This window comes from Trachinotus anak, unplaced genomic scaffold, assembly GCF_046630095.1.
Source record: "Trachinotus anak isolate AG129_WGS33_773 ecotype Australia unplaced genomic scaffold, CSIRO_AGI_Tana_v1 ptg000026l, whole genome shotgun sequence".
NCBI classification, from domain to species: domain Eukaryota; kingdom Metazoa; phylum Chordata; class Actinopteri; order Carangiformes; family Carangidae; genus Trachinotus; species Trachinotus anak.
Window position 1 is genome coordinate 5,451,339 of NW_027273877.1, and position 24,946 is coordinate 5,476,284.

At 46.2% G+C, this 24,946-nt stretch overlaps 1 protein-coding gene across 6 annotated transcripts in view; it reads right to left on the reverse strand.

Annotated features, from left to right (window-relative positions):
* Nucleotides 1-24,946, reverse strand: part of raph1b (Ras association (RalGDS/AF-6) and pleckstrin homology domains 1b) — a 38,594-nt gene that overhangs the window by 6,715 nt on the left and 6,933 nt on the right. For 2 of the 6 annotated variants that reach the window (XM_071464167.1, XM_071464169.1), the window contains exons 2-12: nt 20,210-20,293; nt 9,290-9,409; nt 8,778-8,883; nt 8,445-8,639; nt 7,817-8,244; nt 6,964-7,050; nt 6,298-6,372; nt 2,459-2,536; nt 910-1,069; nt 425-546; nt 13-78 (exon numbers count right to left, since the gene is read on the reverse strand). In XM_071464167.1, coding sequence (XP_071320268.1) covers nt 13-78; nt 425-546; nt 910-1,069; nt 2,459-2,536; nt 6,298-6,372; nt 6,964-7,050; nt 7,817-8,244; nt 8,445-8,639; nt 8,778-8,883; nt 9,290-9,409 — 1,437 coding nt within the window. In that variant the 5' untranslated portion in view covers nt 20,210-20,293. The remainder of the gene's footprint in view (nt 1-12; nt 79-424; nt 547-909; nt 1,070-2,458; nt 2,537-6,297; nt 6,373-6,963; nt 7,051-7,816; nt 8,245-8,444; nt 8,640-8,777; nt 8,884-9,289; nt 9,410-20,209; nt 20,294-24,946) is intronic. The other 4 variants (XM_071464168.1, XM_071464172.1, XM_071464171.1 and 1 more) reach the window with 4 other exon arrangements.

Genomic DNA, 24,946 nt, shown 5'->3' on the forward strand with positions numbered 1-24,946 from the left:
GCAAATACTCACCTCTAATAGAGCCTCTTTGTTCCTGTCAGCCATTTCTGACATCTCCTTCCGCCCCAACAAGTAGTTCTGGAAATGATTGAGAAGAACAGTGAAGTGACTAGAGGACAGGGAGAGGAGGAGGAGAGGAGCGGCTCACCTCGTCTTATGTTAAATAAATTATTCACCTTTACTCGCTTTAGAGCTTTGACCTACTTCCAACTCTCCTACACAAACACACTCCCTTGTTCACTCCCCGGCTCTCTGGGCTGCGCAGTCGCTGAGCATGCATAAACAATGTGTTTGTGTGTATAGCATATGCTTTCAGCATTTACGTGCTGAATGCAGAGGCAACTACAGAGGGTATTGAGAAGATGACCCGCCTTCACTCTGCTCTGTGTGTGTGTGTGTGTGTGGAAGTGTAATGGACCATCACCTGAGGGTTCTTGAAAAGAGCATATTTCTCGATGCGCTCAATGAACATGAGCTTGTTGTGGCTGTCCCGGGTCCAGTTCAACAGATTCTCCACCAAGTTCTCATGATCCTCAAAAATACGCTCTGAGAGAAAGAGAGGAGAGGGTTGGGGAGAGGAGAGAAGAAGGAGCAGTGAGAAGATGAGATGCAAGATATGCAGTTTTCTTGCTGACCTGCAAATGTGCACTTAATTTCCTCCCGCCGGGGATTTTTGGGTGGGGCACAACCTTTAACTGTAAGCCTCGCAGATAGCGTGAAGCCACAAACAGTGACAATTTAGACTGCCCGTAATTATCATACAGTTCATGTTTGTCACCTACATTGTTTACACTGCTCTCATGCTTTGTGCAAAATCTCCACATTCTAACTGTGCAGACTGAACTGAACCATAAACAATGTTTAGTTGACTCAGGGGTGGTGGAAACTTATCTGCAGCTCCTATCTTACCCATCTGTAGCTCAGTGATGGTTTCCACAAGAGACCAGTCAGGGCTGTAGCCACAGTGCGACTTATCCAGCAGGCTGTCCAGCACCTGCCTGACTGTCTGCCGCTCATCCACCATCATGGTCTTGGAGCTCTCGTCCGACATGTGGACCCTGATCACCAGCTGAGGAAGAGGATTGGGAGAATGTTGGTCAACTTGATGCTACACGTTAATGGAAAAGAGATCAATATTTTATGTGAATATATTTTAATGTCTTAACATCTTTGCAGTAATAGTGTACCGCAAATTCAGACCCTGGGTTGGAATAGGTAGTGTCAATGTACTGGGGGGGTGGGTGTTTGTAAAGCTTGTTTCAAATTCTTTTAACTATTTATGGGTCACTAGAGTCACAATGTCGCATATACAGCTACAAAAATCCAGTAATCTAGCCAAGGCTTTGCATCCACAGGCAAACTAAAGTCCTCCATAACAAGCAAGCTTAAACTAAGCTGAACGTGACAAACACACATGTGCCAAATCCAGGCTCACACAATCACAGCCTATATAAGACATATCCTGGTGTGAAATCAAATAAAGCCCGAAATTCCTTGACCTCATGTTTGTCCCCGCCCACTGGGACCCAGATATCCAATCAGTATGTGGGTGCTGTTGACCGAATACAGACAAGGACAAATAAGAGTACTGGGAGAGCTGTGAGACTCAGACATGGGGAGTCTGACCTACATTTCTCACAGGAGAAACCCCTAAAAACCCCGAGTGTGGCAGAAGAAAAGAATAAACAACAATCCTATAAAACTGCCTTGTTGTTATGAATCCAAAACATAGTAAATTGGTGGTTACATAAAATGCTGACAAGCGCAGCACTAATCATTAAGCACATCACAGCATTCACCAGCGCTGAGCCCCAGCTGTACCAGCACTCTTTATCTTGTCATGTACCATTCACTTGGCAGGGTGAAGTCTAGCCTTGTTTGTTGAAACACTATCAGGCCTCAGCTATTCATTGCATGTAAAAAAAAAAAAAAAGGACATCATTTTGCTAAATGGCAGCGCTCTCATTCACTGAGACAGTTCATTCACTGGCGGAAACACTGGTAAAAATGGCCTGCCTGTGGAGCCCCATACCGACTTCCCAGCGGAGACACGGCTGTCAATGGAGCAAGGCGCCCCAGTTGTTCACCGAAAACCAGCACTTGTTTGGTTGGGTGGGGTAAATAAGATCTCTTATGCAAAATGTGTCTGCATTGTCTCACAACACACACACACACACACATACACTGCATCTTTTTCTGAAGCCTGTGTCTGATTCCTTGCTCCCTCCCCAGCAGACACACACACACACACACACACACACACAATCAAACACTGCAATGACCTATTTTCTCTGCGCTTCATCGCCTCGCTGTGAATGAAGTTCACAAAGAAATGCAGTGTGCAGCGAAAATGACAAGACAGCAATTATTATACGAGTCAGAATGGCTTTTTACAAAAGAGAAACTGAGTCAGTGACGTGAGAGTGTGTGTGCACACAAAGGAAAGAGGTGATCCCACCTTCTTGACCTGTGCCTCCTTGATTTTTTCCAGAGCGACTCGGATCTTCTCTGCCTTCAGTTTGGCAGCTTGCTCCTCCTGGATGGACACACAGGAACACCGTTAGTACAGCTGTCATTCACACCAACTTTAAAAAAAAAACAACCAAAAAACCAAAAACCGGTTTTTGATTTCATAGCCTTGCCTCACCCTCTTCACACATGTCTTTCATCATTCCTGTGGCAGGAGTGAAACATCCTGCACACACAACTTCATTAAATAGTAAGCAGCCTTCTCAAGCGTTTAAAAGCACAAGCCTCGGGCATGGTGGCGCGTGGTGTCTTGAGCAAATCTAATTTTCCCTCGGGTCGCTTACCTGCCCCCTCCAACAGGATGCCATCACCTCCATTCTGCAGGTTGTGTTTGCGTCCACGTGTGTGTGAAGTGGGTGTGTTCAATCACTTATGTGCGAATATGCGACCAGACATAAATGAACAATGTGATGCTGAATCGCTGCTATTGTGACACTGGTCTGGTGTGTCCCCTCAAATATGGCGCTCCGTTCGCCGTCTACGGTTCCATATTGGATTCATGCAGCGGCTCCCTTTGATCTGGCTGTACAGCAGAAGGGAAACAATGGTAGGAGATCCCCCGAAGGGCGAGAGGCTGCGAATGAGTGTAGGATCAGTCCAGAAAAGCGTCTATGCCCTCCACTCATAGATACAACGATCTCCTGAGAAGATCATATTAAAAAAGGGGGAAAAATATTCAGAAGATATCCAGACGTGTCCATGATTGATGGAGAAGGATGAAAACAGGTTCGTTCTCAGCGGTTTTTACATTGAAGCGAAAAATACTTTTTTTTTTTTTTCAATTCGCCACCTAAAGCTGCTGCTGTAGAAGAAGTTATTCCACCGTGATCCTCAGGAGAAGTAATTCAGCCTCGCATCCGCATCCTCCATCCCTCACAGGCGACAGTGGTCAAGCTAGCCCAGGCTGTGCCGAGCAGCGGCTCTGTGACAGCGCAGGTTCACTGGCACGCAGACATGTGCGCCCTGAGAGGAGCGCAACTTGACTAAAAACCCAAAGTGAGACAGTACGGAGGATGATGCCCCTCCCCGCCCTCCACCCTCTCTTCCTGCTTCCTCCCCTCTCTCTCTCTCTCTCTCTTTCCCCCCTCTCTATCATTCTCTTCCCCTCTCTCTCTCTCTCTCTCTCTCTAGAACAGATGCAGAGGTTTGGGAGCGTGCCCAATTGATAGAGCATAATCCCCACAAAAATAGTAGAATGACGGGTCAGCCAATTGGCACGCCCCATTTGCAAGACCCTCTACCCTTTAGCCACTCAGGACAAGGGCGCTGGGAGAGGGGGGGCAGACCGTGACTGACACTGGCCCCAGAGCTAAACTACAGCGACAAGGGCGGAGAGTGGATTTCGGGTGAATGAGAAGCTGAGGTGCTGAATATTTGAAGCTGTGTGTGTACATACAGGCGTGTGTGTGTGTGCGTGTGAGGGGGTGATGGGGGCTAACAACCGTTCCCCAAGCCTCTTATCTCAAGAAACCCCCCCCTCCCCAGCCCTCCTCCTTGACCCAGACTACCTTTTACACATGACCAGCTCCAGAGCACAAACACATTAATGCAATAGAAGCCAACACTGTGTTTGGCCAACACACAGTGATGGGCTTTTAGCAAGCCAAGTGTGTGAGCCTGCGTGTGTGAGAAACAGAGGTCATGGGGGTTGTGCGGATTACAGTTCAGAGTCAATCCGAGTCACACTGTAGGTTTAGCCCCAAGAAATGTCAGCGCAGCCCCTCCATTATTCCCTTTACACCCTGTTCTTCTATCAGACGTCAGTCCGATTCCTATTCCACAGCCACAGCTTCTCCCTTCCACTTCCACACTCAGCCACACCAGAGCCAGTTTTAAAAGGCTCTTCTGCCTTGCCTTGGAAAAAAAAAAAAAAAAAAAAAAATTCTTGGCTCTGTCTCCCTTTGATGTCTTCCACTCTCTCCCCCCTTGCTTGTTCCCAAACATCCCGCGCTCATTCAGTATTCTGATTTGCGAGCGAGGGGAGAGAGAGAGAGAGAGAGTTGAGGCGATCGCCGCTCGCCCTCTCACTGTAACACTAACACACAAACTCCCTCACAGCCTGCTGTACGCCGCGGGCTGTCTATCCTCTCCCCCTTTTTTCAAACTACTCAATGCTTTCTGAATACACGGACGGACTGAGAGCTCGGATGCCAGAAACCAATAGCCTTGAAACACTGAATTAATTCCATTGTTTTGTAATACAAAGGGAAACTGCCATGGCAAGATGTTGCCTGAAAATTTTGAGGGCAGATGAATTGTGGGGATGTTGCTGCGGGAGTCCGCCAGCTTCACATCTATTATATTCAAATAACTGAAAAGGTTTCAGAAAGAAATCAACGACTGCTAATGGAGGTCTGGAGATGGCTTTTGTTGTGAAGTCTTTCCCTGGAGTTTTCAAGACCCTTATATGATCTAAGATTACAATCATTTGTGGTTTGTCTCATATTCAGCGAAAGCTCTTGGATTATTAAATCTCAACAGGATTCTGGGAGCTCTGGACTTCAGCGCCTGCCTCTCTTGGAATCCCTCGGCGCACACTTGGCTACGTGCTGCGCAGCGATCGTAGGATAAATCACAATCAGCGGCGGCCAACTTTAAACCACAAATCTGCACACATCTGATCGGCATAAGCTTTGCATGGGAGCCAAGGGCTGCAACTAATACACTTGCTGGGAAACCTGACGGCTGCCAAGAGGTTTATAGTAAAATAATGTGAGGGGGAACTTCAGAGGACCAACACAATACACTGTATAAAAACTCCACTGTTTTCAGGCTCCTCTCACTACATCTTTGTGCATTTCATTGTCTTGTGTTTGTACGAGCATGTGTTTAGTTTTAACGTGTGGAACAGCAAAGCAAATGTATTAAATTCCCTTTAATGGAAACCTGCAGCACCAAATAGACATTGCCCAATTCAATACAAATTCAAGCATGGTACACACACACACACACACACACACACAACTCTGAGATAACACACAGGGCTGCAACTAATGATTAATTATCAATTAATTGATTAATCTATATAATGTCAGAGAAGCTTAATTTGAGAAACTACTGTTTGTAAACTTGACAAAATCTGACAAAACAGGCAAAAGCAGCAAATCCTCACACTGGAGGAGGCTGGTTTGACCTTTTGACTGATGATTATGACTATTTATTATTACAATTAATCGATTATCAAGATTGTAGCCAATTCAACAACTAATCATTGCAGCTCTAATGACATGAAATCATATTTCTGTTCTTAATGAGGACAGTGCAAATCAAAAACCAGCATCAAGGGGAAAGAGATTTTAAAAAAATAAATGAAAATAGAGACCTACAGTCAGAAGGCTACATGTCAGCGGATGCCATGTAGGAAAAAATAAATCAAGTGTATTCAGTCTATAAGCATGGGAAATAATGAGGAGGAAGAATCCATTCTGATACTCCAAAGCCTTTAGATATGTGAATTTTAATTACCTGTGATGTGGTCTTATAGTTTATTTTTGCCACACCAGTAAACAGTAATGTTTGACAGCCCTCAGAGAAAAGGCCTGAGGGTAAGAGTGCTTCTCCAAAAACATCTCCGTGTTGGCTTTGATGCCTTTTTTAAAATTTTTTATTTTAGCAAGTTAATAAATGGGTCTGACTTCAAGCAGATCATCAAGATGGATTTTTTCCACTTAAAAACATGCAAAGCAGAGGACAGAAGCAGTGTACACACACGAGCAAAGAAAGAAAGAAAAAAAAACAAACAGAGAAGCGAGTGTATGAGGCGGTCACCTTGGTCAGGAGGTGAGAAGGCTTTCCAGCTATGCTTTTCAGAATGAGTGAGGTTTCTCGGTCCAGATAGGAGTGCTTGGGTGAAGAGAGGAGGGGAGATAAAAAAAAAAGAGAGAGCAGAGGAACAGACAAAATATAGAGAAGTCAGTGCCAGATGATTCTTGGAGGCTTATTAATCGCAGGTGTTTTGATCTTTTTTTGGTCTAAGAGAAGCGTGGAAGCGAGAGAAGGCTCCATAAATGGAGCGCTCAGCAGTTGTGGTTGTCGTTAGCTGCAGCTGTGGGTAAAGAAGCAATGATTGTGACAAGAACTGCAGATATGCACATGACTGCAACAGACTTGGAGCGTGTGAACAGGTAGTAATGCTGTGCATTCTGGCTGGCTGCAAAACCCGGAGTCTACAACTACTTTCACACACACATACACACACAATCCATACACGCTTTTATGCTTATGGTTACATGTGCATGCATTACACACAAACCAAAGGCTGCACACTCAAACTAAAATGTCAATTATTCAGCAAATTCCGTTGTAACTTGCATCATCATTAATACAAATTTCAGCATCTGACCACACTCTCTAAATGGTCAACCGCGCAGCCTTCTATGGTCAAATGCCTCTACGCATGCACGCACACATGCAAGCTCGCACACATGCACTTACAGTGGCCCGATCCACTTCACCCTCTTGTGAGGTGAAGTCAAGCTGCCGTCTGGCTGGCTTACCGTTGGCCCGTCGCAGTGTGACATGCTGGGAAAAATCGGGAGGTGCAGGCAAGGTGTGTGCGGACAGAGAGCACAGATATAGGAAAGGATGCAAACACAAATAATATAAGCACATGCAGAGGGGTCAGGGGTCGTGCTGTAGATACTGTGTTAACAGATCATACATCCCTCTCCTCCCAAGTCACATAAACATACTTATCGGTTTATGTACAGTATATTAGCTTCAGTCCATTGAAACAAGTTAAACAAACATACTTCAGGGAATATTTTTGCTTTTGTTAGCGAGCCAAGAGGCTTGGTGAGTGAACAAAGAAATTCAGAGACAGTAGATGTTAACATTGTAATCCAAGTCACACTTAGGAGACTAACAGGCGATTACAATGCTGTCGTTAAAACACCACCCAATCCACAATACACGGGCCGTACTGTGGATCGGCTCTCAGTGTGCTTCAGGCATGCACTTTCTTCCGGACGTCATGCTGTGTGGTTAAACATGCAGGATCACAGCTGGATTGAGGTCAATTCAGCAAATTTGGTTTTTCTTAGAGATCCAAAAGACGTCTTTGTTGTTAGTCAGTGTGGTACAGTGTGTGTCCTCTGTGTCTTGACAGAAACTGAATCGACCCCAAACCTTATTAACACAGATTTCACTTACCAATGCACATGGAAACATACACGTCTTCCAGACTGTGGCTCCCACACACACACACTTTCTTATCAGCTGATATACTCCGTCTAACTGCTTGGTGTGTGTTTTTCAGTGTTTGTGTGTACTTCAGTGTGGGTCATACCTCAGTGCTGGTCTGATTCTGTCCTTGTGTGCTCGGGCTGCTCTGGCCCTCCGCCTCTCCGCCCGTCATCACTTTATCAATGTCCAGGGAGTCCATGCTGGACGCTGAGGCACATGCTGAATTTACACTGGACCGCTGGGACGGAGCTTCCTGCTCGCTGACCGCGCCCACTGAGCCCGTCCTGCGGTGCTGCCCGCCGCTGGACGACCCCGACGAGGGCCGCCGGAGCGTGGTGGAGGAGAAAGAAGAGGAGGAGGAGGAGGAAGAGGAGGACGTCTGACGAGCCGCTTCATCCATGCTGAGAGAGGCCTTCTCCAGCTGAGAGGTGATGTCATCCAGGGAGATGTTGGAGGCCGCGGGGCGGGCGTGGACGCTGCCGCCTCGTACTGTGTTGGCTGGTGACGCCCGGGTGCTGCTGCTGGTGCTTCCTGTTGGGGGAGTTCAAAATTACAACACAGCTCAGATGGAGGAGGACTGCATTGATCACACATCCCAGCTGCTACATGGAGCATTTTTAAACATCAATATATGAATATATAAATTAGGTTAGGTTGTTAGGAAATAAACCATTTTGCTTTGTGTCACACAGCAAGTGAAGCTGACGGCTTTATTATTGTTCAGGGACTACCTCCGCTGCTTCCCCCTCCACTGGTGCCTGTGTGCTTGGTACTAGCACTGCGCCCTCCAGGGGCCCTCTGCTGGCCCTTGCTCTGGCCACGAGACGTGGAGTTTGGTCTGGAAATGGTATTGAGCTCCTGTTCGATGGAGCACAGGTCGGCCATCAGGGCATCGAGGTCCACGGTGTCTCCCTGGTTCAACGCCTCTGTGAGGGAGGAAAAGATAAAGGATACAGGGAGAGCAGAGAGCAGGGGAGGGTAGAGGGGGAGGGGTGTGATTAATCACTTCTTCTTACTCTTTTCTGATCAGCGTTATTATTTTCATATTGTGAATGAGGTCTCACCGTTTATGTTATACATAGAGAAGCGGTAGGAGAAGTTGGCCATGTTTGTTTCCTGTCTGAGAGGAGGCTTCTGCAATGCTTTCTGTGGCCTGCCATCATCCAGACTCTGCAGAGCGTGCACACACACAAACACACACACACACACACACACACACACACACACACACACACACACACACACACACACACAGAAGAAATATTTGAGGTGCACATATGCAGAAAACTACACACATTCTGACATTACAGTCGAAGCACAGGATCTAAGCAACCATGTCTGCCTGCTAGTCTCACACACACACTCATGCAGACCTGCACAAATACACAATACAAAGTGGTGGTGGGAGGGGAGTTGCTAGGATACAGTATAGGGAGACAGGATTAGCAGTGTTAAGGTTGCTATGGATACAGCCCCTTCCATTCTCTGTGCTTTTCTACCTGTGTGAGTCTGTATCTGTATCCATCACACACAAGTGTGTGTGTGTGTGTGTGTGTGTATGTGTGTGTATGTTAACCTGTGTGAGCTTGTCCAGCTCTCCCAGCCAGGCTCCAAACATCTTGTCCAGGTCCTGGTCCTCCTTATCGCTGTCCTCCTCTGCCCCATGGTCCAACTCATCATCTGACACCTGCTCCATCTACACACACACAAACACACACACACACAAATGTAGACGCAAACACACAAAGGAAAGCAAACGACAAATTGTCAGATGATTCCACACATGTACACAAATTCACACACTATCAGATCACACCCACATAGCAGGAGTGATCTAAAGGAAGGAAAAAAAAAAATATCTTCAGCTCATGCCAACCTCACTGCCTGTTACCATGACAACCGCTCACGGACCCCTAGCGGGCACCCTGTGCAGTCTGATCGGTGGAATGCCCTGTAGTGTCTAGTGTGCTGCTCACCACTGACACACCCAACATCTCTGCATCCAGCTAAGGATCCAAAAAGAAAGGGATGGCAGGGGGAAGGAAGAGGGCGCAGGGCACCCACCAGCATTGCCTACGCTGACGTAGTGAGTGCAGTAGATCACCATAACACAGGGGACGCATCAATCAATCCACTCTGAGCAACATTAGCAGGTGGTATTAGTGGCTATATGGGCCAGTGTGAGTGAGTACGAGCCCAGCTGTTCTGTCAAAGGTGATGAAAGAGCCCCCTCTACTGGACAGAGAGGAAAAGGGTGTAACTGCATAAAAAAAAAAAAAAAAAAACTAAACTCAGTGGTGTGCCTGGTTGACTCAGTTCCAGCAGCTCATATCTAGTAAAGCAACAGAACAAGTTACAGTCGCTTCTCTTAAAAGCTTCTCAATACTCATCCTTTCTACTAAATTTCATATGGGTAGAAATATCAAATCTAACATTCAGAGAAAAAAAAAATCTTATAACCAACCTATAACACATTTATACACATGATAACAGAAATAACATTCAGTTAAGACGAAGTGGCCTGAACACACGTGACACTTTAGACTAAAACAGTGAATAAAAACATGAGGATACATGATTTAACAGATTAGACTTGTATGGGCTGAACCAGGAACAGAGCAAAAATGACCCCATTCTATAATATGTAACATATGAAAACGCCCCTCCCTCCCTGTTTCTTCATTTCATTTCTAGGTCAGGTGGGCAGTCACACTGTTTAGACAATCTGATATTTCCCAACCTGGGGAATGAATAAACACCCACACATGCCAGTGTGCTTGGAGAAAGGATTCCGTCCAGTCTGGAGATATGTGCGTCAAACTGGAGGAAAGCGGGGTGAAGCGCGGGAGGAGCCGCACCTGGTCAGCCGCCAGCCCGAGCAAAAATCATTACATCGTTCAACAAAAGATAGTCAAACTAAATGAGACGGTTCAATTTGACAACATACCCCCCCCCCTAAAGAGAGCCCCTGTTTTGGTACAGTCCAGTGCCCCCCAATACAGTCCAGTCAGATGGAATACTCCCGGGTAATCCCATTGATGTTTACAGGGGGTGTCATGCCCTCCTGTTATTCACACTGCGTGGTGTCAGTCACTAGTTGAGACTGTACCAAACCAGGATTAACCCCTCCGACGACCCCTGTTCTTTTGATGTCGCACAATGTGCCCATATGGCTTAACATGTATGTGTGTGTGTGTGTGTGTGTGTGTGTGTGTGTGTGTGTGTGTGTGTGTTTGTGTGTCAAAGCCTTTATGGTTACACTGAATACTTGAGAAGCAATCCGACAGTCATGCTCTGTTGTTAGGAGGTGATAAAAGCAGGTAATAAAACGGGCAGTAGGTGAGAGGCGATAAAACAGGCAGGTGTTTGGTAAAGAAAAACAGGAATATGATAGCAGCACCACTGAAAATCGCACACACACACACACACACACACACACACACAGTTGATTATAAGCGGTCACATTCCTGACAGCACACGTGCTCTGCTCCTTCAAGTCACTGTATGTGCTGCATGTACAAATATACTCCCTCAGCCTCCCATCCCAGCCTCTGTGTCTCTACAGATGAAATTACAAGTCAAAGCTGCCACCACTGTGTGTGTGTGTGTGTGTGTGTGTGTGTGTTATAGTGTTGATGATGGATGCTTTCCTGCTTTGGAACGCATATCAAACACATGAGGAACGCAGACTTGTCATCTTGTAGAGAAAGATAGAGTTGAAGTATGTAAACAAAAACAATTTAACCAAGTGTGTGTGTGTGTGTGTGTGTGTGTGTGTGTGTGTGTGTGTGTGTGTGTGTGTGTGTGAAATGATATCCACACATCATTGTTGGAACAGGAAATGACCAGGATGTGCAGAATTCCTGATTTCCCTAATGGCCTGGTTCTGGGCAGGAAACTCCAGCTGTCCTTCGGTTTTGTCCGTGCCACTTATTGGGGACAGGAGGGGACGTGGGGGTGGGGGTGGGGGTGGAAGGAGGAGTTCAGGGTGATGAGAGTGGATCAGACCCCCTCCACCCTTACCCTCACCGGCTGCGTCCTTGAGGATGACCCAGTGGTTTACCATAGAAATTACAAAAAGCATGGCCTCATTCAAATTACATAGTACCATACTTCCACCAAAGAACTTAAACAACCATTTGTCTACTCGCCTTCCCTCAAATGTGGCTCCATATGGGGCCCTCTGGTCTATACTCTATCTATTCGGGGGTTTCCCAGTATGAGTGTTCTTGCTGTAAGGCATGACATCATAGCTGGATGGAGGCCGATGGGAAAGAGGAAATGACCAAAATCAAATGAGCTTGCATTGTGTTCGCCGATGCTCCGAGGCGCTCGCGTCTGTAAATACACGAGCAACAAATGAGTGGCAGCGCGGGAGACTTCACGGCTGTGTTTAAACAGCAACCAGCCTGCAGCCATTCGTTTGCAGTTAGATACACCCAGATATGCACATCTGCTGTAGGTGCATTTTCAGCCCTAACTTCAGGAAGAATAAGAATCAAAACAGAGACAGAAAAAAAAAAAGAGCGATGCACGTGCAAGACCAAGCAGCACTTTGAAAATAGCTCTGCTGCCGTCGCTTTAATGGAATCACAGCCTCAATAGCTGATGCTGCTGCAGGTTTAAGTGAATTACCACCTGAGGCCCTGCTTTCAAGCTTATGGAGCATGACCTGGGAGAGATACAGGGTTTGGAGCAAGCTTTCGGAGTGTGTGTGTGTGTTTGTGTGTGTGAGAAAGTGCACTCCTACAGGCATCATTGCAAACCAAACACCAGCCTTGGCCTTTTCCCCCCTCCTGATCCTGCAAGGTCCCGCTCTCTTGTCTGAGCATGACCAGCACTCATCTGTCTCTTGTGGCTGCTGGGTGGCTCAGTGGTCTATGGGGTGAGAGGTTAGAGGTCAAAGGTCTTCACAGTGGAGTCTCCCTCTGCAGCCTTTTTTTTTTTTTTTTTTTGTACCATGTAAACACTTGCAGATCCCGCTGATGCTGCAGTGCCGGCTAAGGGAAGATGAAAAGTGTGTTCTGGGAAAACGGAACTCTCTAAATCTTACGGAAAGCACAGAACGCATCCGGTGCTGAGGAGGATGAAGAGGTGGAGGAGGAGGAGGAGGAGAACACGTCTATCTTTAGACTAAGTCGTTCATATCAGAGAATGTCAAGAGGCTTGGAAAAGAGAGCGGTGTGAAGACGAGATGTTAAGTCGCTGAATATCGATCAAAATGAGGCTGTAGGTTTCTGTCTGCTGCTACAGATGCGCCAGGCCTGAATCATGCGAACGGATCACAGCAGACGCGGCTGTGTATCATAGGAAGTAGGTTAATCAAGAAGAAACTTCATTCGAGGCAAGAAAACAGTGCTGCTCTGGCTGAAAAGTGAACTCGCTGACTTGCTTGTCATCACATGATTGATGCTGCCTGAGGCCTATTTTCACACCAGATGTGACAAACAAAAGGTAGCTGCTCCAAACTGCAGACACACTTCAGGTTGCTAAAAGTTTAATCATACAATATAAATCCCTTCGGGGAAACACGTCCTCTGCATTTGATCTCTCCTGAATATCTAGGAGCAGCTCCAGTTCCAGTGTCTTGGGTGAGGGGTAACGGCCGGCATGTTCCTGACATGTAAATCTTTTTTGGGTGGGAGAAAACCGGATCATCCAGAGGAAACGCATGAGAACACAAGGGGAGGACTTTCAACCTTGTTTCCTTCTTGAGACTGACATGAGAACAAGAAAGAGGGGAAGAGATAAAAAAAAAAAATGTTTTAAGTTGCCAGAGAGAGAGAGAGAGAGAGAAACTTGCACAAGTGATTGGGTGTGACAAAGAGGACGGGAGAGAGCAGCATGACATCATAGGCCAGATTAGGCCTCCATGGCTGCCTCCTTCTTAATTCAGTTTGCATGACAGAACAGAGTCTTGTTGTTCATTCGGTTCACATTAAACTGCATCTGGGGTGGACAACTACAAGTTTTATGATTCAGCGGATGAGAGGAGAACTGTAACTCACTCACTCACTGTCTCGTCGGTATCACAGTGATGGGTTAGTGGACCAGTCATAATTCACACTGTATCACCTCCATTCAACGTGTTTCCCCAAGACATTACACATCAGTCCACAGCAAAAGAGCACTTCTCATGGTTTCTGGAGATGATGCTCTTTTCTCTTTGCTGGCCTGAACTTTATTACTTTTTATGAGAACAAACAAACAAAAAAAACAAACTGAATCCAGACAATCTAAAAAAAAAAAAAAAACAAGAGAAAAAGGAAAACAGCCCTCCACTGTCAATTTCTGTCTGTTCCCAGTTGATATTCAAATGTTGAATTGCACAAAACGTTTTGTCACAAATAAATCCTTTCACAATTCAATCACACAGGAAATATAAAGGCTGGGAGGTGGAATATGACCTTTGCTGTGTAAACACGACTATGGCCAGATACCCCTGCTGCTCACTGAGTGGATGTTTCCATCAAGTACCTCTAAATAGATTATTTTTGGACCAAATACCTACCCAAACTGTGTGTGTGTGTGTGTGTTTTATAATGTTGCAACGAGAACTAATGAAAACTGGGCATCAGTCCTTTGACTTTCATCCTTTCCACCTTGGAAACAAAATGACACACAAACCTCCAAAGCCACCTTCTCCTCACAGCTCTTTCCCTCTTCTCTCGAATCATCTTTTTAAGAAAAAAAAAAAAAAAATTGATGCAAATGTGACACCTCTCTTCTAAAAATACCCTTAACATCATCACAACAAAGTAAGCCAAACTTTAGACCAAACAGACGGGAAACGACTGGGCTGGGGGGGCGATTATAGAAACTCAGTGAACTCTTGTGAGGCACGTATACAGCGCCATGGCTGCAAGTACAGAGCGGGAATTCTTGAGAGTTTAGTGGGACGCAAATGTTCACAGTGACACGAGAGTCGGGGGGGCAGATGCAGACAAAGCTCAAACGGAGGGAACAAGTAAAACATTTAGCATACCCATGGCTAGGAACAGCAAACACAGCCTGGCTTCAACGCGAGGCCCCCGTACTCTAAACACAGCTGACCGACTCCGGAGCAAGAGGGGACGGTGCAGGGGCTCCATTTTTGAGAAGGTGTGGGGTGATTATGCATGTTTGAAGGGTCATTTTCAATTTACATCACACACACACACACAGAGGGAAACTACAAGGCACACCCCAGTTATATCATGTCTTCGTAAAACAAAGATGTACAGAAAGATCTTCTCTCCCTTCCTTCGTCTCTTCCTCTCATCTCAGCCTCTTATCTGGTGCTTTTTTTTTTTTTTCCCCTGACAGACCGTGAATCACCTCTTACACATACATGCGTCTGATTGTCATCACAGCCTAGAATAATCAAGCTATGAAACACACGATAAAATGCAAAGTGTCAAGATATCATAATGACATCCTGTGTCACACTGAAGCCAATATACACTTCAGAGCGTGATCTCGTTTATGGTTAGACAGTGAGGAGACGGCGTCTGTCAGGGACGAACAAACCCTTTATTGCTGCTCTCAGATGTTTGGTTTCAATGCCTCACAGAGAGAAAACAGATACAATCTCACTGTAAATGTGAGTGTGTAATAACAGTTATTTCTAGACTTGTGTTTTCAGCGCAGTCTGTTTGCTCATTTCCGTTCCCATCCCTCCTTTCTTCCCTTGACTCTCCCTTTTTTCTTTTTTTTTTTTTCTTTCCAGGTCAACTCCCTTCATTTACAAGACGTCACACCACAAGAGAGCACAAACCAAAGTCACGGTGTCACATGGACACATGCGAGTTAAAAGTGGAAAAGAGGAAACCGGCTATGAGCTGAGGCCAGTGAAAGAACTCTTTGAAGAAGGGAGCAGCCGGTCGGACACCATCCAAAGTCCGGCAGGGTGCGGTCAGCTCGTCGGCCTCAACTGGCCAGTAGTGGCCAATGACATCGGACGCTAGAAATGACATAATGCTCTGAATGAGACTGAGACATGCAGGGTGGGTGCAGCTTTAAAGGTTAGAGCAACAAGCTTGTGACAAGATGATCACAGGTTCAAATCTGGGACGGGGACACACAACAACAAGAAATGCTTGTGTGCTTTTTGGTAACAGAGCTACATGCAGACACTTGACGCTGATGTTTCATTGCACTTTTTCCATCAATGAGCTCTTCTACTTTTCTCTCAGCCTTCCAACTTAAGAGTTCATGACAATCGACTTAGAAACACTTTGAAACGAACAGATTGGCTGCTACAAGGTAGAAATATACTGTATCACTGTTTGAATGTATGTGCTTTTGATTTTCTTTGCGCATAGAAAAAGCAGCGAGTACCTTCTAGTTACAACAAGTGTCAAAACATCAGTAGATGCCGCTAACACTGTCATTCAGGGAAAAGTTGTTGTCAGCCATGTTGCCTAAGGAGGCTACATCAAGAAGCCGGTCCTCCTTCAAAATAAAAGTCATACCCTCTTAGTGCGCCTTGTTAACAAATACGTATTTTTCTTCTGTGATAAAAAAAAATATCAGCATATCATGATATTACCAATACTGACACTGCTCACATGTTATAGTAGCAGCAAGCACAGCCTCAAAATGAAAGTAACACTGCTGTCGGCGCTACTGTGTGGAGGTTAGTCAGCACAACACTCCAGGATGTGCAGCTACAGCTACACTATCTTCTGCAAACTTTTACACCACAACCGTGAACATGTGATCTAAGCTGCTCCAATTAAAAGGAGTTTTTTCCTTTATTTTTTCATATTCTCCTGAATACAATTGTTGAAAATATATATATCATTTTAATGTAGCCGACTCCTTTGCACACAGCAGGTAGCTGAAATATAAAAATGCACAATTGTGTCCTGCAGAATTCAAACCCAAAGCAAAACTCAACACAGAGCAGGGAGCATTAAGGGGAAGGACTGATTTGGGAAGAGAGATGAGATGGGTAACCGTGCAGGGAGGAAGTGAGGGGGGGGGCTGATGGAGGGAATGATGGATAGGTAGAATAATGGAGGGAGGGTGCCGGCTATTAGGTTGTGAATAAAGGGGAGGGCCTGATGGCAAAAACAACAGCTCTAGTGTCATTAGTCAAGCGCGACAAACAGCCTGCACGCAGAGGAGGAACTTGCACCCCAAACACACACACACACGCACATATGGACCCACAAACACATGCGAGCTCACTCAAGCAGAGCGTGACACAGTGAGCCACTCTGGCTTATACAGCCAATTAGGAAGGAGGGGCAGAGAAGAGAGATGGGGGACAGAGAGAGGAGAAAGATGAGGAGGATGTCAGAGGCAGACAGATGGAGAGGGAGTTTGGGGTGGGGAGGGGGGAGTTGGAGCAGGAGAAACTGAGACCAGGGAAGAGAGGCAGTGTGAAAATGCATGGTCACACTGGTGGGCGGGTAGGTGTGAGAACTGCTTCTACTTCAGCTGCCCTGCATCTATCTAACAGGCATTGCCATGGTAACACACATGCACATCTACACGCTGACGGGCGCCGCAGACAGACATGCAGCCATCACAAGGCTTCAGTGCGAGCTTGGTCGAGATCCTCAGTAATAAATGACATATTGAAGTGATGTTTCCACGGGGGGGGGGGCGCATCTGCCCATTCATGTAACCACAGAGCGCTCTGCTGACGTCTGCAGGGATTTCCATCATTTCCCAATATTTCATGTTACAGTGATAAAAGAAAAAATAAAAAATAAAAGAGGTGGTCTACATGCTACAAATTAGCATGGCAGTAACACTGGCCCACAAACAGACAGTGGATGTGTCAGCTTCCCTGCGGGGCAGCGGTCCAAATGTGAAATCAATAGTCTTGTCCCTGCCCTCAGGAGATCAGGTTACATCCACACAGACGTGTATATATACACACCCACACAGGGGCTCAGGTGGTATGCTGCAGTGGGCCCCCTCTCTCTCTCTCTCTCTCTCTCTTTAAAACATGATGCAGCACTGCAGCAGCAGACAACAGAGGCCGACTGTTGAAAAGACCTAGAGATTAAAAACAGGCACTGCTTAAAACAGATGAGAGACCCACTGTTCTGCTCTGGAAAAAAACAAGGAGGAAAAAGAGCTGAAAAGCTGTGAAGTAAATCTTCAGCTCTTGTTTTAGCTGTGTGGAATTTTTTGCTCAGTAATTCGAGCCCTTGTTTTGTGTCTGTTTAGGTATAAATGTGCAGCTCTACGATAAAAAAAAAAACCTGCTGTAATTTATTTTGCTAAATGGTAGTATTCTTCAGTATCAGTGACACTTAATAAGTGTTCATCTTTTAAAAACATCTTTCACCTTCACTCTCCTCATCTGCTGTAGATAAATAAAATCACTATGGGCCCAGCAGATAGAGTTTTTTCATGTGTTGTTCGCCCAGTCAAGCAGAACAGGAGGTTTGCCTCTACCACCTGTTCGGGAGTACAAAGCACAGTAGGTATAACACACTGCACCAGCAACACATGCCCAAACACACACACACACACACACACACGCACGCACGCACGCACGCACGCACGCACGCACGCACGCACGCACGCATGGATGACCCCTGTGTGAACAACACATTCCTGCTGCAACAAGCCAGCCATGTGCGACGTGTTGAACCTGAAGGCAAGAAGAAGCACACATGCATCTGCGCCCACGCCACTAGCAGCCGGGCATGTCCCTCCCTCTGTTCGCTTACTACGTTTCCCATCTCCCCCCCTCGCTCCGCCCTTCGCCTCCTAACCCCTGCAGCTGACCACTGATTGGCTGCTGCTGTAAAAAAAAAAAAAAAAAAATGAAGCTAATGTTCAAGGGTGTGTTTGTGTGCGTCTCATCAGACAGACACAAAAAAAAAAGTGCCAGTCTGTTTCCTGCCATGCCACCTCGAGCATTCCTGTTGCACGCACACACACAGACAGACACACAGACAGACACACACACACACACACACACACACACACACACACACACACACACACACACACCATCTCCCAAAGGTCTGCGTGGTTTCAATCTGTATTTTTTTTTTTTCAAGAACAGCGGGGGAGATCATTTCAAGGACGGTCTGTTTTAAAGCTGCACAGTTCATGAATGAAACCGTTGCCGTGACAACCATATCCCAGAACGATGACACGTTAACCGTGGCCTTGCATGCGTGATGTCCATGTTGAATAATATTGACAGCTGAGTGTGTGAGCACCCCCCCCCCCCCACATGACAACCTCCCCTTAAAAACACATGACACTGACACACACACACAGTCACCCGCCAGCACACAGCTATAAACCTGTAGAAACCTGTGACACATCAGCAGCCCTACTTCCTGAAACTGTTTTGAGTCGGGGGGGGGGGGGGGGGGGGGGGGGTGCTCCACTACTGCTGGTTTAAAACCCAGCTTCTTTCCACTTCCTCCCTGCTGGACTTTTCATCCATCACATGCTTGTTTTCCAGAATCAAAATAATCCAGCTTGTCAGTTCTCACCATTTCCCAAAAGGTTTTTAATCTTTATAACCTCAATAAGGACACTGAATTTATTCCTGCTGTTTGAGCTTTGCTTCTGTTTATAAATCAGCTGTGTTACGTTCAGGGTCTTGTGTTCTCAGTTGTGCTCAATTATGAGTCGAGAATAAAATTCTTGGTATCAAATCCGAAAGTGACTGAGGTTGTTGAAAAGGCAGGAAAAAAAAAATCTAGGTGCTGAAGTGTTTCATCATGTGTGCTTTCTTTTTAGAAACCAGCATCACACAGCCAAGACGGCGCTCTAAAAACAGATTTCCTGCCATGTGGGTAATTGATCTGAAAAAGTACGTTATGTAATTACTTCATTTCTGGGAAAAAAAAAAAAAAAAAGGGAGAGTCAGCAACTCTTGTACAAATATGAGTGGAAACTTTTGAGGCTGTGGGTTGCAAATTCAACGCCGATCTGTGATAGAGGAGCATCTCTTTGCTACACACCACAGCCATGGTTCGCCCTCACATGGTTCCACTTTAGTCAGGAATTATCTCCTTCGGTGAGGGAGACTCTCCCTTGACGAGATCCCTTGAGCTTTGACTCCTCTTTCATTTGGCTTTAATTTACAAGGCCTTCTGACTGAGGATTTGGTGTTTGGGGGGGGGGGGGGGCAGCCTCCCTCTCTACCAGCTCTGAAATTATCTCCTCTAACAACAAACAACAATCACATGATGGATCCGCACTGTCAAGTGGGGATTCCTCTTAGTGAAAAATTTAAAGCGGCGTGATGATAGATGATAGCTGGTTTGAGCACATGATTCCTCCGACATGCATGTCAAGGGCGCTGCAATAAAACCGGCATTTTGAGACCACCTTAAATATAACCTCCCTGGCGGGTTTGCTACAGTGGCAGCTGGTGTCAAAATATACCAATTTGTGCAAGGAAGCCTGAGTTTAGAGACGCTTACGTCAACACCGTCTTTCCTTCTTCCTCTGCTCAGAATTTATTACCCACAGAAAGCAGCAATGGCACCATTTACTCACTCCGGTTTACAGGAACTCTTACCTCTGAAGTGGCTTTCTCTCCTTCCTATTGAGGTTAAAGGTCAAGCGAAACCACCGCTCCACTCCGTGACTGGGCTTTTATCCCCTGGAAACAAGACGGAGAGGAAGAATAAAATCAATCAGCTATGATTCGGTGTTCATTTTTGTGGCTGTGGCAGCAAAACACAACCTGGGCTTTGGTCGCCTCAACCATTAGTCAGTGAAATCCCAAACTTAGGGATCGAGTGTTCGCTCCCACCGCACTGCAGGAGAAACCAGAGAATTGGTATCCTCCAGCAGCAGCAGCAGGAGAGCAGACTGATTTTACTGTCACAAGAATGCAGAGGATTAACTATGGAGGGTGCTTGAGCGAGAGACTTAACTAAGCACAGACAGAAACGACACGCACGGCCAGAAAGACACTTATCGCACAGCTCTGGAAGCAATCAAGCGCAGCCCCCCCCCTTCATTATAAACTCTCTCTTCTCTCTCTCTTATTACTGCGAGATTAAGAATGTGACATATGAGCTGCAGAGGTCTTCTTCTTTATTTGACTGCGAAGCCTTTCAGACACACAGACGCACGCATGAGCATGGCAACCACCACAGGGTAATCATTTCACAGCGTGAGTCAGAGCAGAAACTCAAAGCAAAACTCTTACTAGTGTATTAACCGTGACTCACAGGTCTCACCGACGCTGACCAATGCGAAACACCTCAGCTCATTCACATCAGCGCTGACTCACACAGGCTAACCTTGTTTTATCCGAAGAACCTGGAAGCTGAATCATAAAATATAATTTAGGTTCATCGGGTTACAACATGCTGAGTTAGCTGGAAATTATCAGTGCTATGATTTGGTCATGGTGTGTATTTATTTTGTGTGTGTGTGAGTGAGAGAGGCAGGCAGCTGATGTTGTGGCTAACTACCAGGAAGCTATTCCCGCTGGCCTCAGCTGTTCCTTCGAACTTCTACACACCAACTGTTGTTCAGCTGTGTGTGTGTGTGTGTGTGTGTGTGTGTGTGTGTGTGTGTGTGTGTGTGTGTGTGTGTGTGTGTGTGTGTGTTTTCACAGCAAACACACTTCTTGTAACAGGGAGAAAGCAGGTTTGGGCTGTGCGGTTCATCCATACATGTGTGTTTAAAACACAACTGCCTGTTTGAATTGCAGGTCACCCCGCCCTCCTCCTCCTCCTCTCACCATGTCTCTGGTGTAACTTGCACACAGTTAATGTGTGATATCACTCAGTCAACACAAGGCCACAGAGCAGGTGTGGCAGTGACACATGGGCCTGTGCAGCTGCAGGGAACAGTTGCTCCAGTCACAACAGCGCAGAAGCCGGCGGGCAGCTGCTCCGACCCCCGACAACAAAGACAGGCCTGCGACGCGTGCACAGATAAACATGGCCGACGTCTCATCAGCGGTTGGACAAGGAAGGAGAGGAAATCAGACGATTTCAGACTTTTCTGATTTTTATCTGCAGCATCATTACGGCGCTGGCCCACAAGCTTGCATGGGTATGACAAGTAAAGCATGTCTGTGTTGATGGAGCCAGCACATTGCGGTGCAGCCCTGGGTGCAACATCTTCCCTTGTGACTGAAAGCTGAGGCGACTCCGTGGGCGCTATAAAAAAAAACCAACACACAACTGCCCAAAAAGGTGCCCTGTCTCAACAGACTTTTTTTTTTTTTTTAATGTGGCCTAGATTGGTGCCCCACTTCAACAACAGACCAAGGGGAAAACACAGGGACCTATGTTGTGGACACAGGTGTGTCATTGTCCTCCAGCACTGCCCCCCCCCCCCCCCCCCCCCCCCCCCCCCCCCCCCCCCCACCCCCACCCCGGCAAACCTTTGGGGTGGCTCATTTCCTGTCGGGGCAGGAAGTGGGAAGGAGGGCAGGGCACTGAGTGAGCAGGGGTGATGATGATGTCACAGCAGGAAAAGAAAGGCAGGATTGTTGAAGGGGAAGCCCGGCGAACGAGTGCGCAGGAATCAGGCAGAGCTAAACACACGATACATTTGTACAGTGCATGTTATACTGTATGATAATCTGCAGCACTACCCATATATATATATAGACACACACTGTAATATGGGTTTTACAAGACCACATAACAGACTTGTTCCAAACATTAAAGAAAGGCAGAAAATGACACACAAACCACACAGGGTCTGTGCTGCTCATGACACAACCACATTAAAACAGGCAGATCAGTGCATATTATTCCCCTCAGGCATCTGTGTCAACCCCATTCAAAGAGAAGGTGATACACTCATACTGATCTTCAATGATGTTATTTTTTCGCTCTATTTGGCTTTTTATTATTATTATTTTACTTCCAGCAAACACCATCAGAAAAAGCTTTATTTTAAATGATTGCTGTCATCACACCAGCAGCATTTGTAATAAGAAAGGAATCGTCAACACCAGACAAAAAAAAAAAAAAAAAATCGCATTTCCTGTTTCATAACACAGAGATATATATATTTGATTCAGAAATAATGATGGCCACTCTGATATACAGGATGCGTGTTGGCACTTGGTCAGACGAGCCCAGTCATTCTTTAATTACATAACTAACATAAATAATAACAGGGATGATCAAAATAAGACTCAGGTTGTAGAACTGGACTTTTTGTTTTTAGGTTTCGTCACACTCCTCAAACATTAAAAGGAAACTTCCAGTATTTTTCAACCACTAATTCCCAAATGTGTCATTTTGAACTTGTGCCACAGTTAGGAAGATGAACTATCTTGATAAAATAATGGGAAAAACTTAAAGTAGAATAAAATCAAATACAATAACATTACAAACAATGGTCTTGCTATACAATCTACAGTTAAATCAACTCATCTATTTACATAATCTTGCAGGGTGGTGTACTGTAACCATAACCTGCAGGAAAAAGCAGAAACACAGTGACGCGACAGAGGCCACAGGCTAATGACGAATGATGCATTCCTGTCATTCTCCTGTTGCATGACCAGATAGCATCTGGAAACTGTGATAATTAACAGTGCTGTGCGGCAAAGACAACTCGGTGCGATAATCTGGCAGTGACCTCACTGTGATTCACGACACAGGACAGATTCACACCCTAATTCACCGCTCATCTGTAATAACGACGGCTGCAACCAGGGAGAGTTATTGATCACAAACAGCATCGTAATGTGGTTTCAGAGCGGGACGAGGCCTTTAGCAGTGACCCTGAGCGTTCTTGTAAGGGCACAGTCAGCTGACTGATGGTTCACTACAAAGCCCATCCTCACTGGGAAGGTGCATTAGTATTGATCAGTGTATTCAAGTCAAGTCAAGTGGAACGCAGAGAAGCTATTCTTGCACAGTGGACGGCCTGACCTCTCTCGTAGGTCATTACAAAATCACTTGTTGACATGGTGACGCTCTGACCCAGGAGCAGTCAGTGCTAATGCAATAATGTAGTAATAGCTACTGAGTAATCATGACCACACCATCTCCAAACAAACCTTTGTTTTGATCTCAACTACACACCTGTAAAGGTTCGTGACTGTAACTTGCAGGTTGTGATTTCATCACAGTGACGAAATCAGACAGACATAGAAACACCTGCCGCCGTCCTCAAAACCACAGCTATGGTAGTTCCTGCTATTGTGGGTGTGTCTAGAGCCACATTACGCCATGATGACACACACACAAACTTAAATTAAATGGCCAGCTGTGAATCCTGAATCCTGGAGTTGAAGTGATTCATCCATGTGTACTATTAACACAACCGCCCATGTGAGTACTTCATTTTACTGACTGTACTCAAAGCCATCTGACTCCAAAGTCCTTCAGGTCACACGACAGAACCAAAAACATGAGAAGTGAGCCTGTACTCCAGGTGTCACTGAACTGACCGTCCTCTATCATTTACAAACCACTCCTGCTATTCCCACTCAAGTCTGGTTGCGATTACCAGGAGCTGATCTCCTCTCCTCAGTGGGATTCTCCACGGCCCCTGCAGTGAGCACTCGGCTCTGGAAAAACCACACATGGTGGGAATTATGGAATAATGCTGCGTCAGGAATGTTCCCACGATGGCCGGTGGGGTCTGATGGAGGTCCCGCTGGCTGGCTAGCTGCCAGTGGGGTTTATGGGTAATGTAACACACATATACAAGGTTACGTGACCAAATGCCTCTTGTGTTAGTCTACATTTGGACCTGTTCCTCTTGGTGTTGGATCAAAACAGCCCTTTGTGTCGACGCCTTTGCCGACTGTTTTCATTTAACTGCGAGAGAAACGAGAGCGTTCAGCTCTGAAACCCACTCATTAGCACGGCTTGCTCAAAGCTGATCAGCTTACGGACAGAAATTGTACTTCTCATTCACACTGTTTCGCTCTCCACCAGCAGTGAGGGGTCATGGGGTCAAGCTCACTGACCACAAACACTCTAGTGACCCTCCCCGGCAGCAGCCTGGAAGTTGGTCACAGTGCCAAAGATCTTGATTCACTCGCTGAGTTGCCTGTGTGGCACATGGGCCGAAATAATCAGGAATCGCTGGAGAGTGAAGATCAGCGGAGCAGAGAGAGATTAGCAGGCTACTCAGCCAAGTCAATGGCAGCTCGGGCTCACTTGGAGAGCTGCTAGGGTATTAGTCAATGAGATTTGGCAAGAGGCAGCCACAAAAACCCACACACACACACACCCACAGAGCGCTATTTTGTGAGATCAAGCCTGCAGGTTTGAGCCACTGACAAGGGAATCTCTCGCAAAAATGTGTCAATCCACTT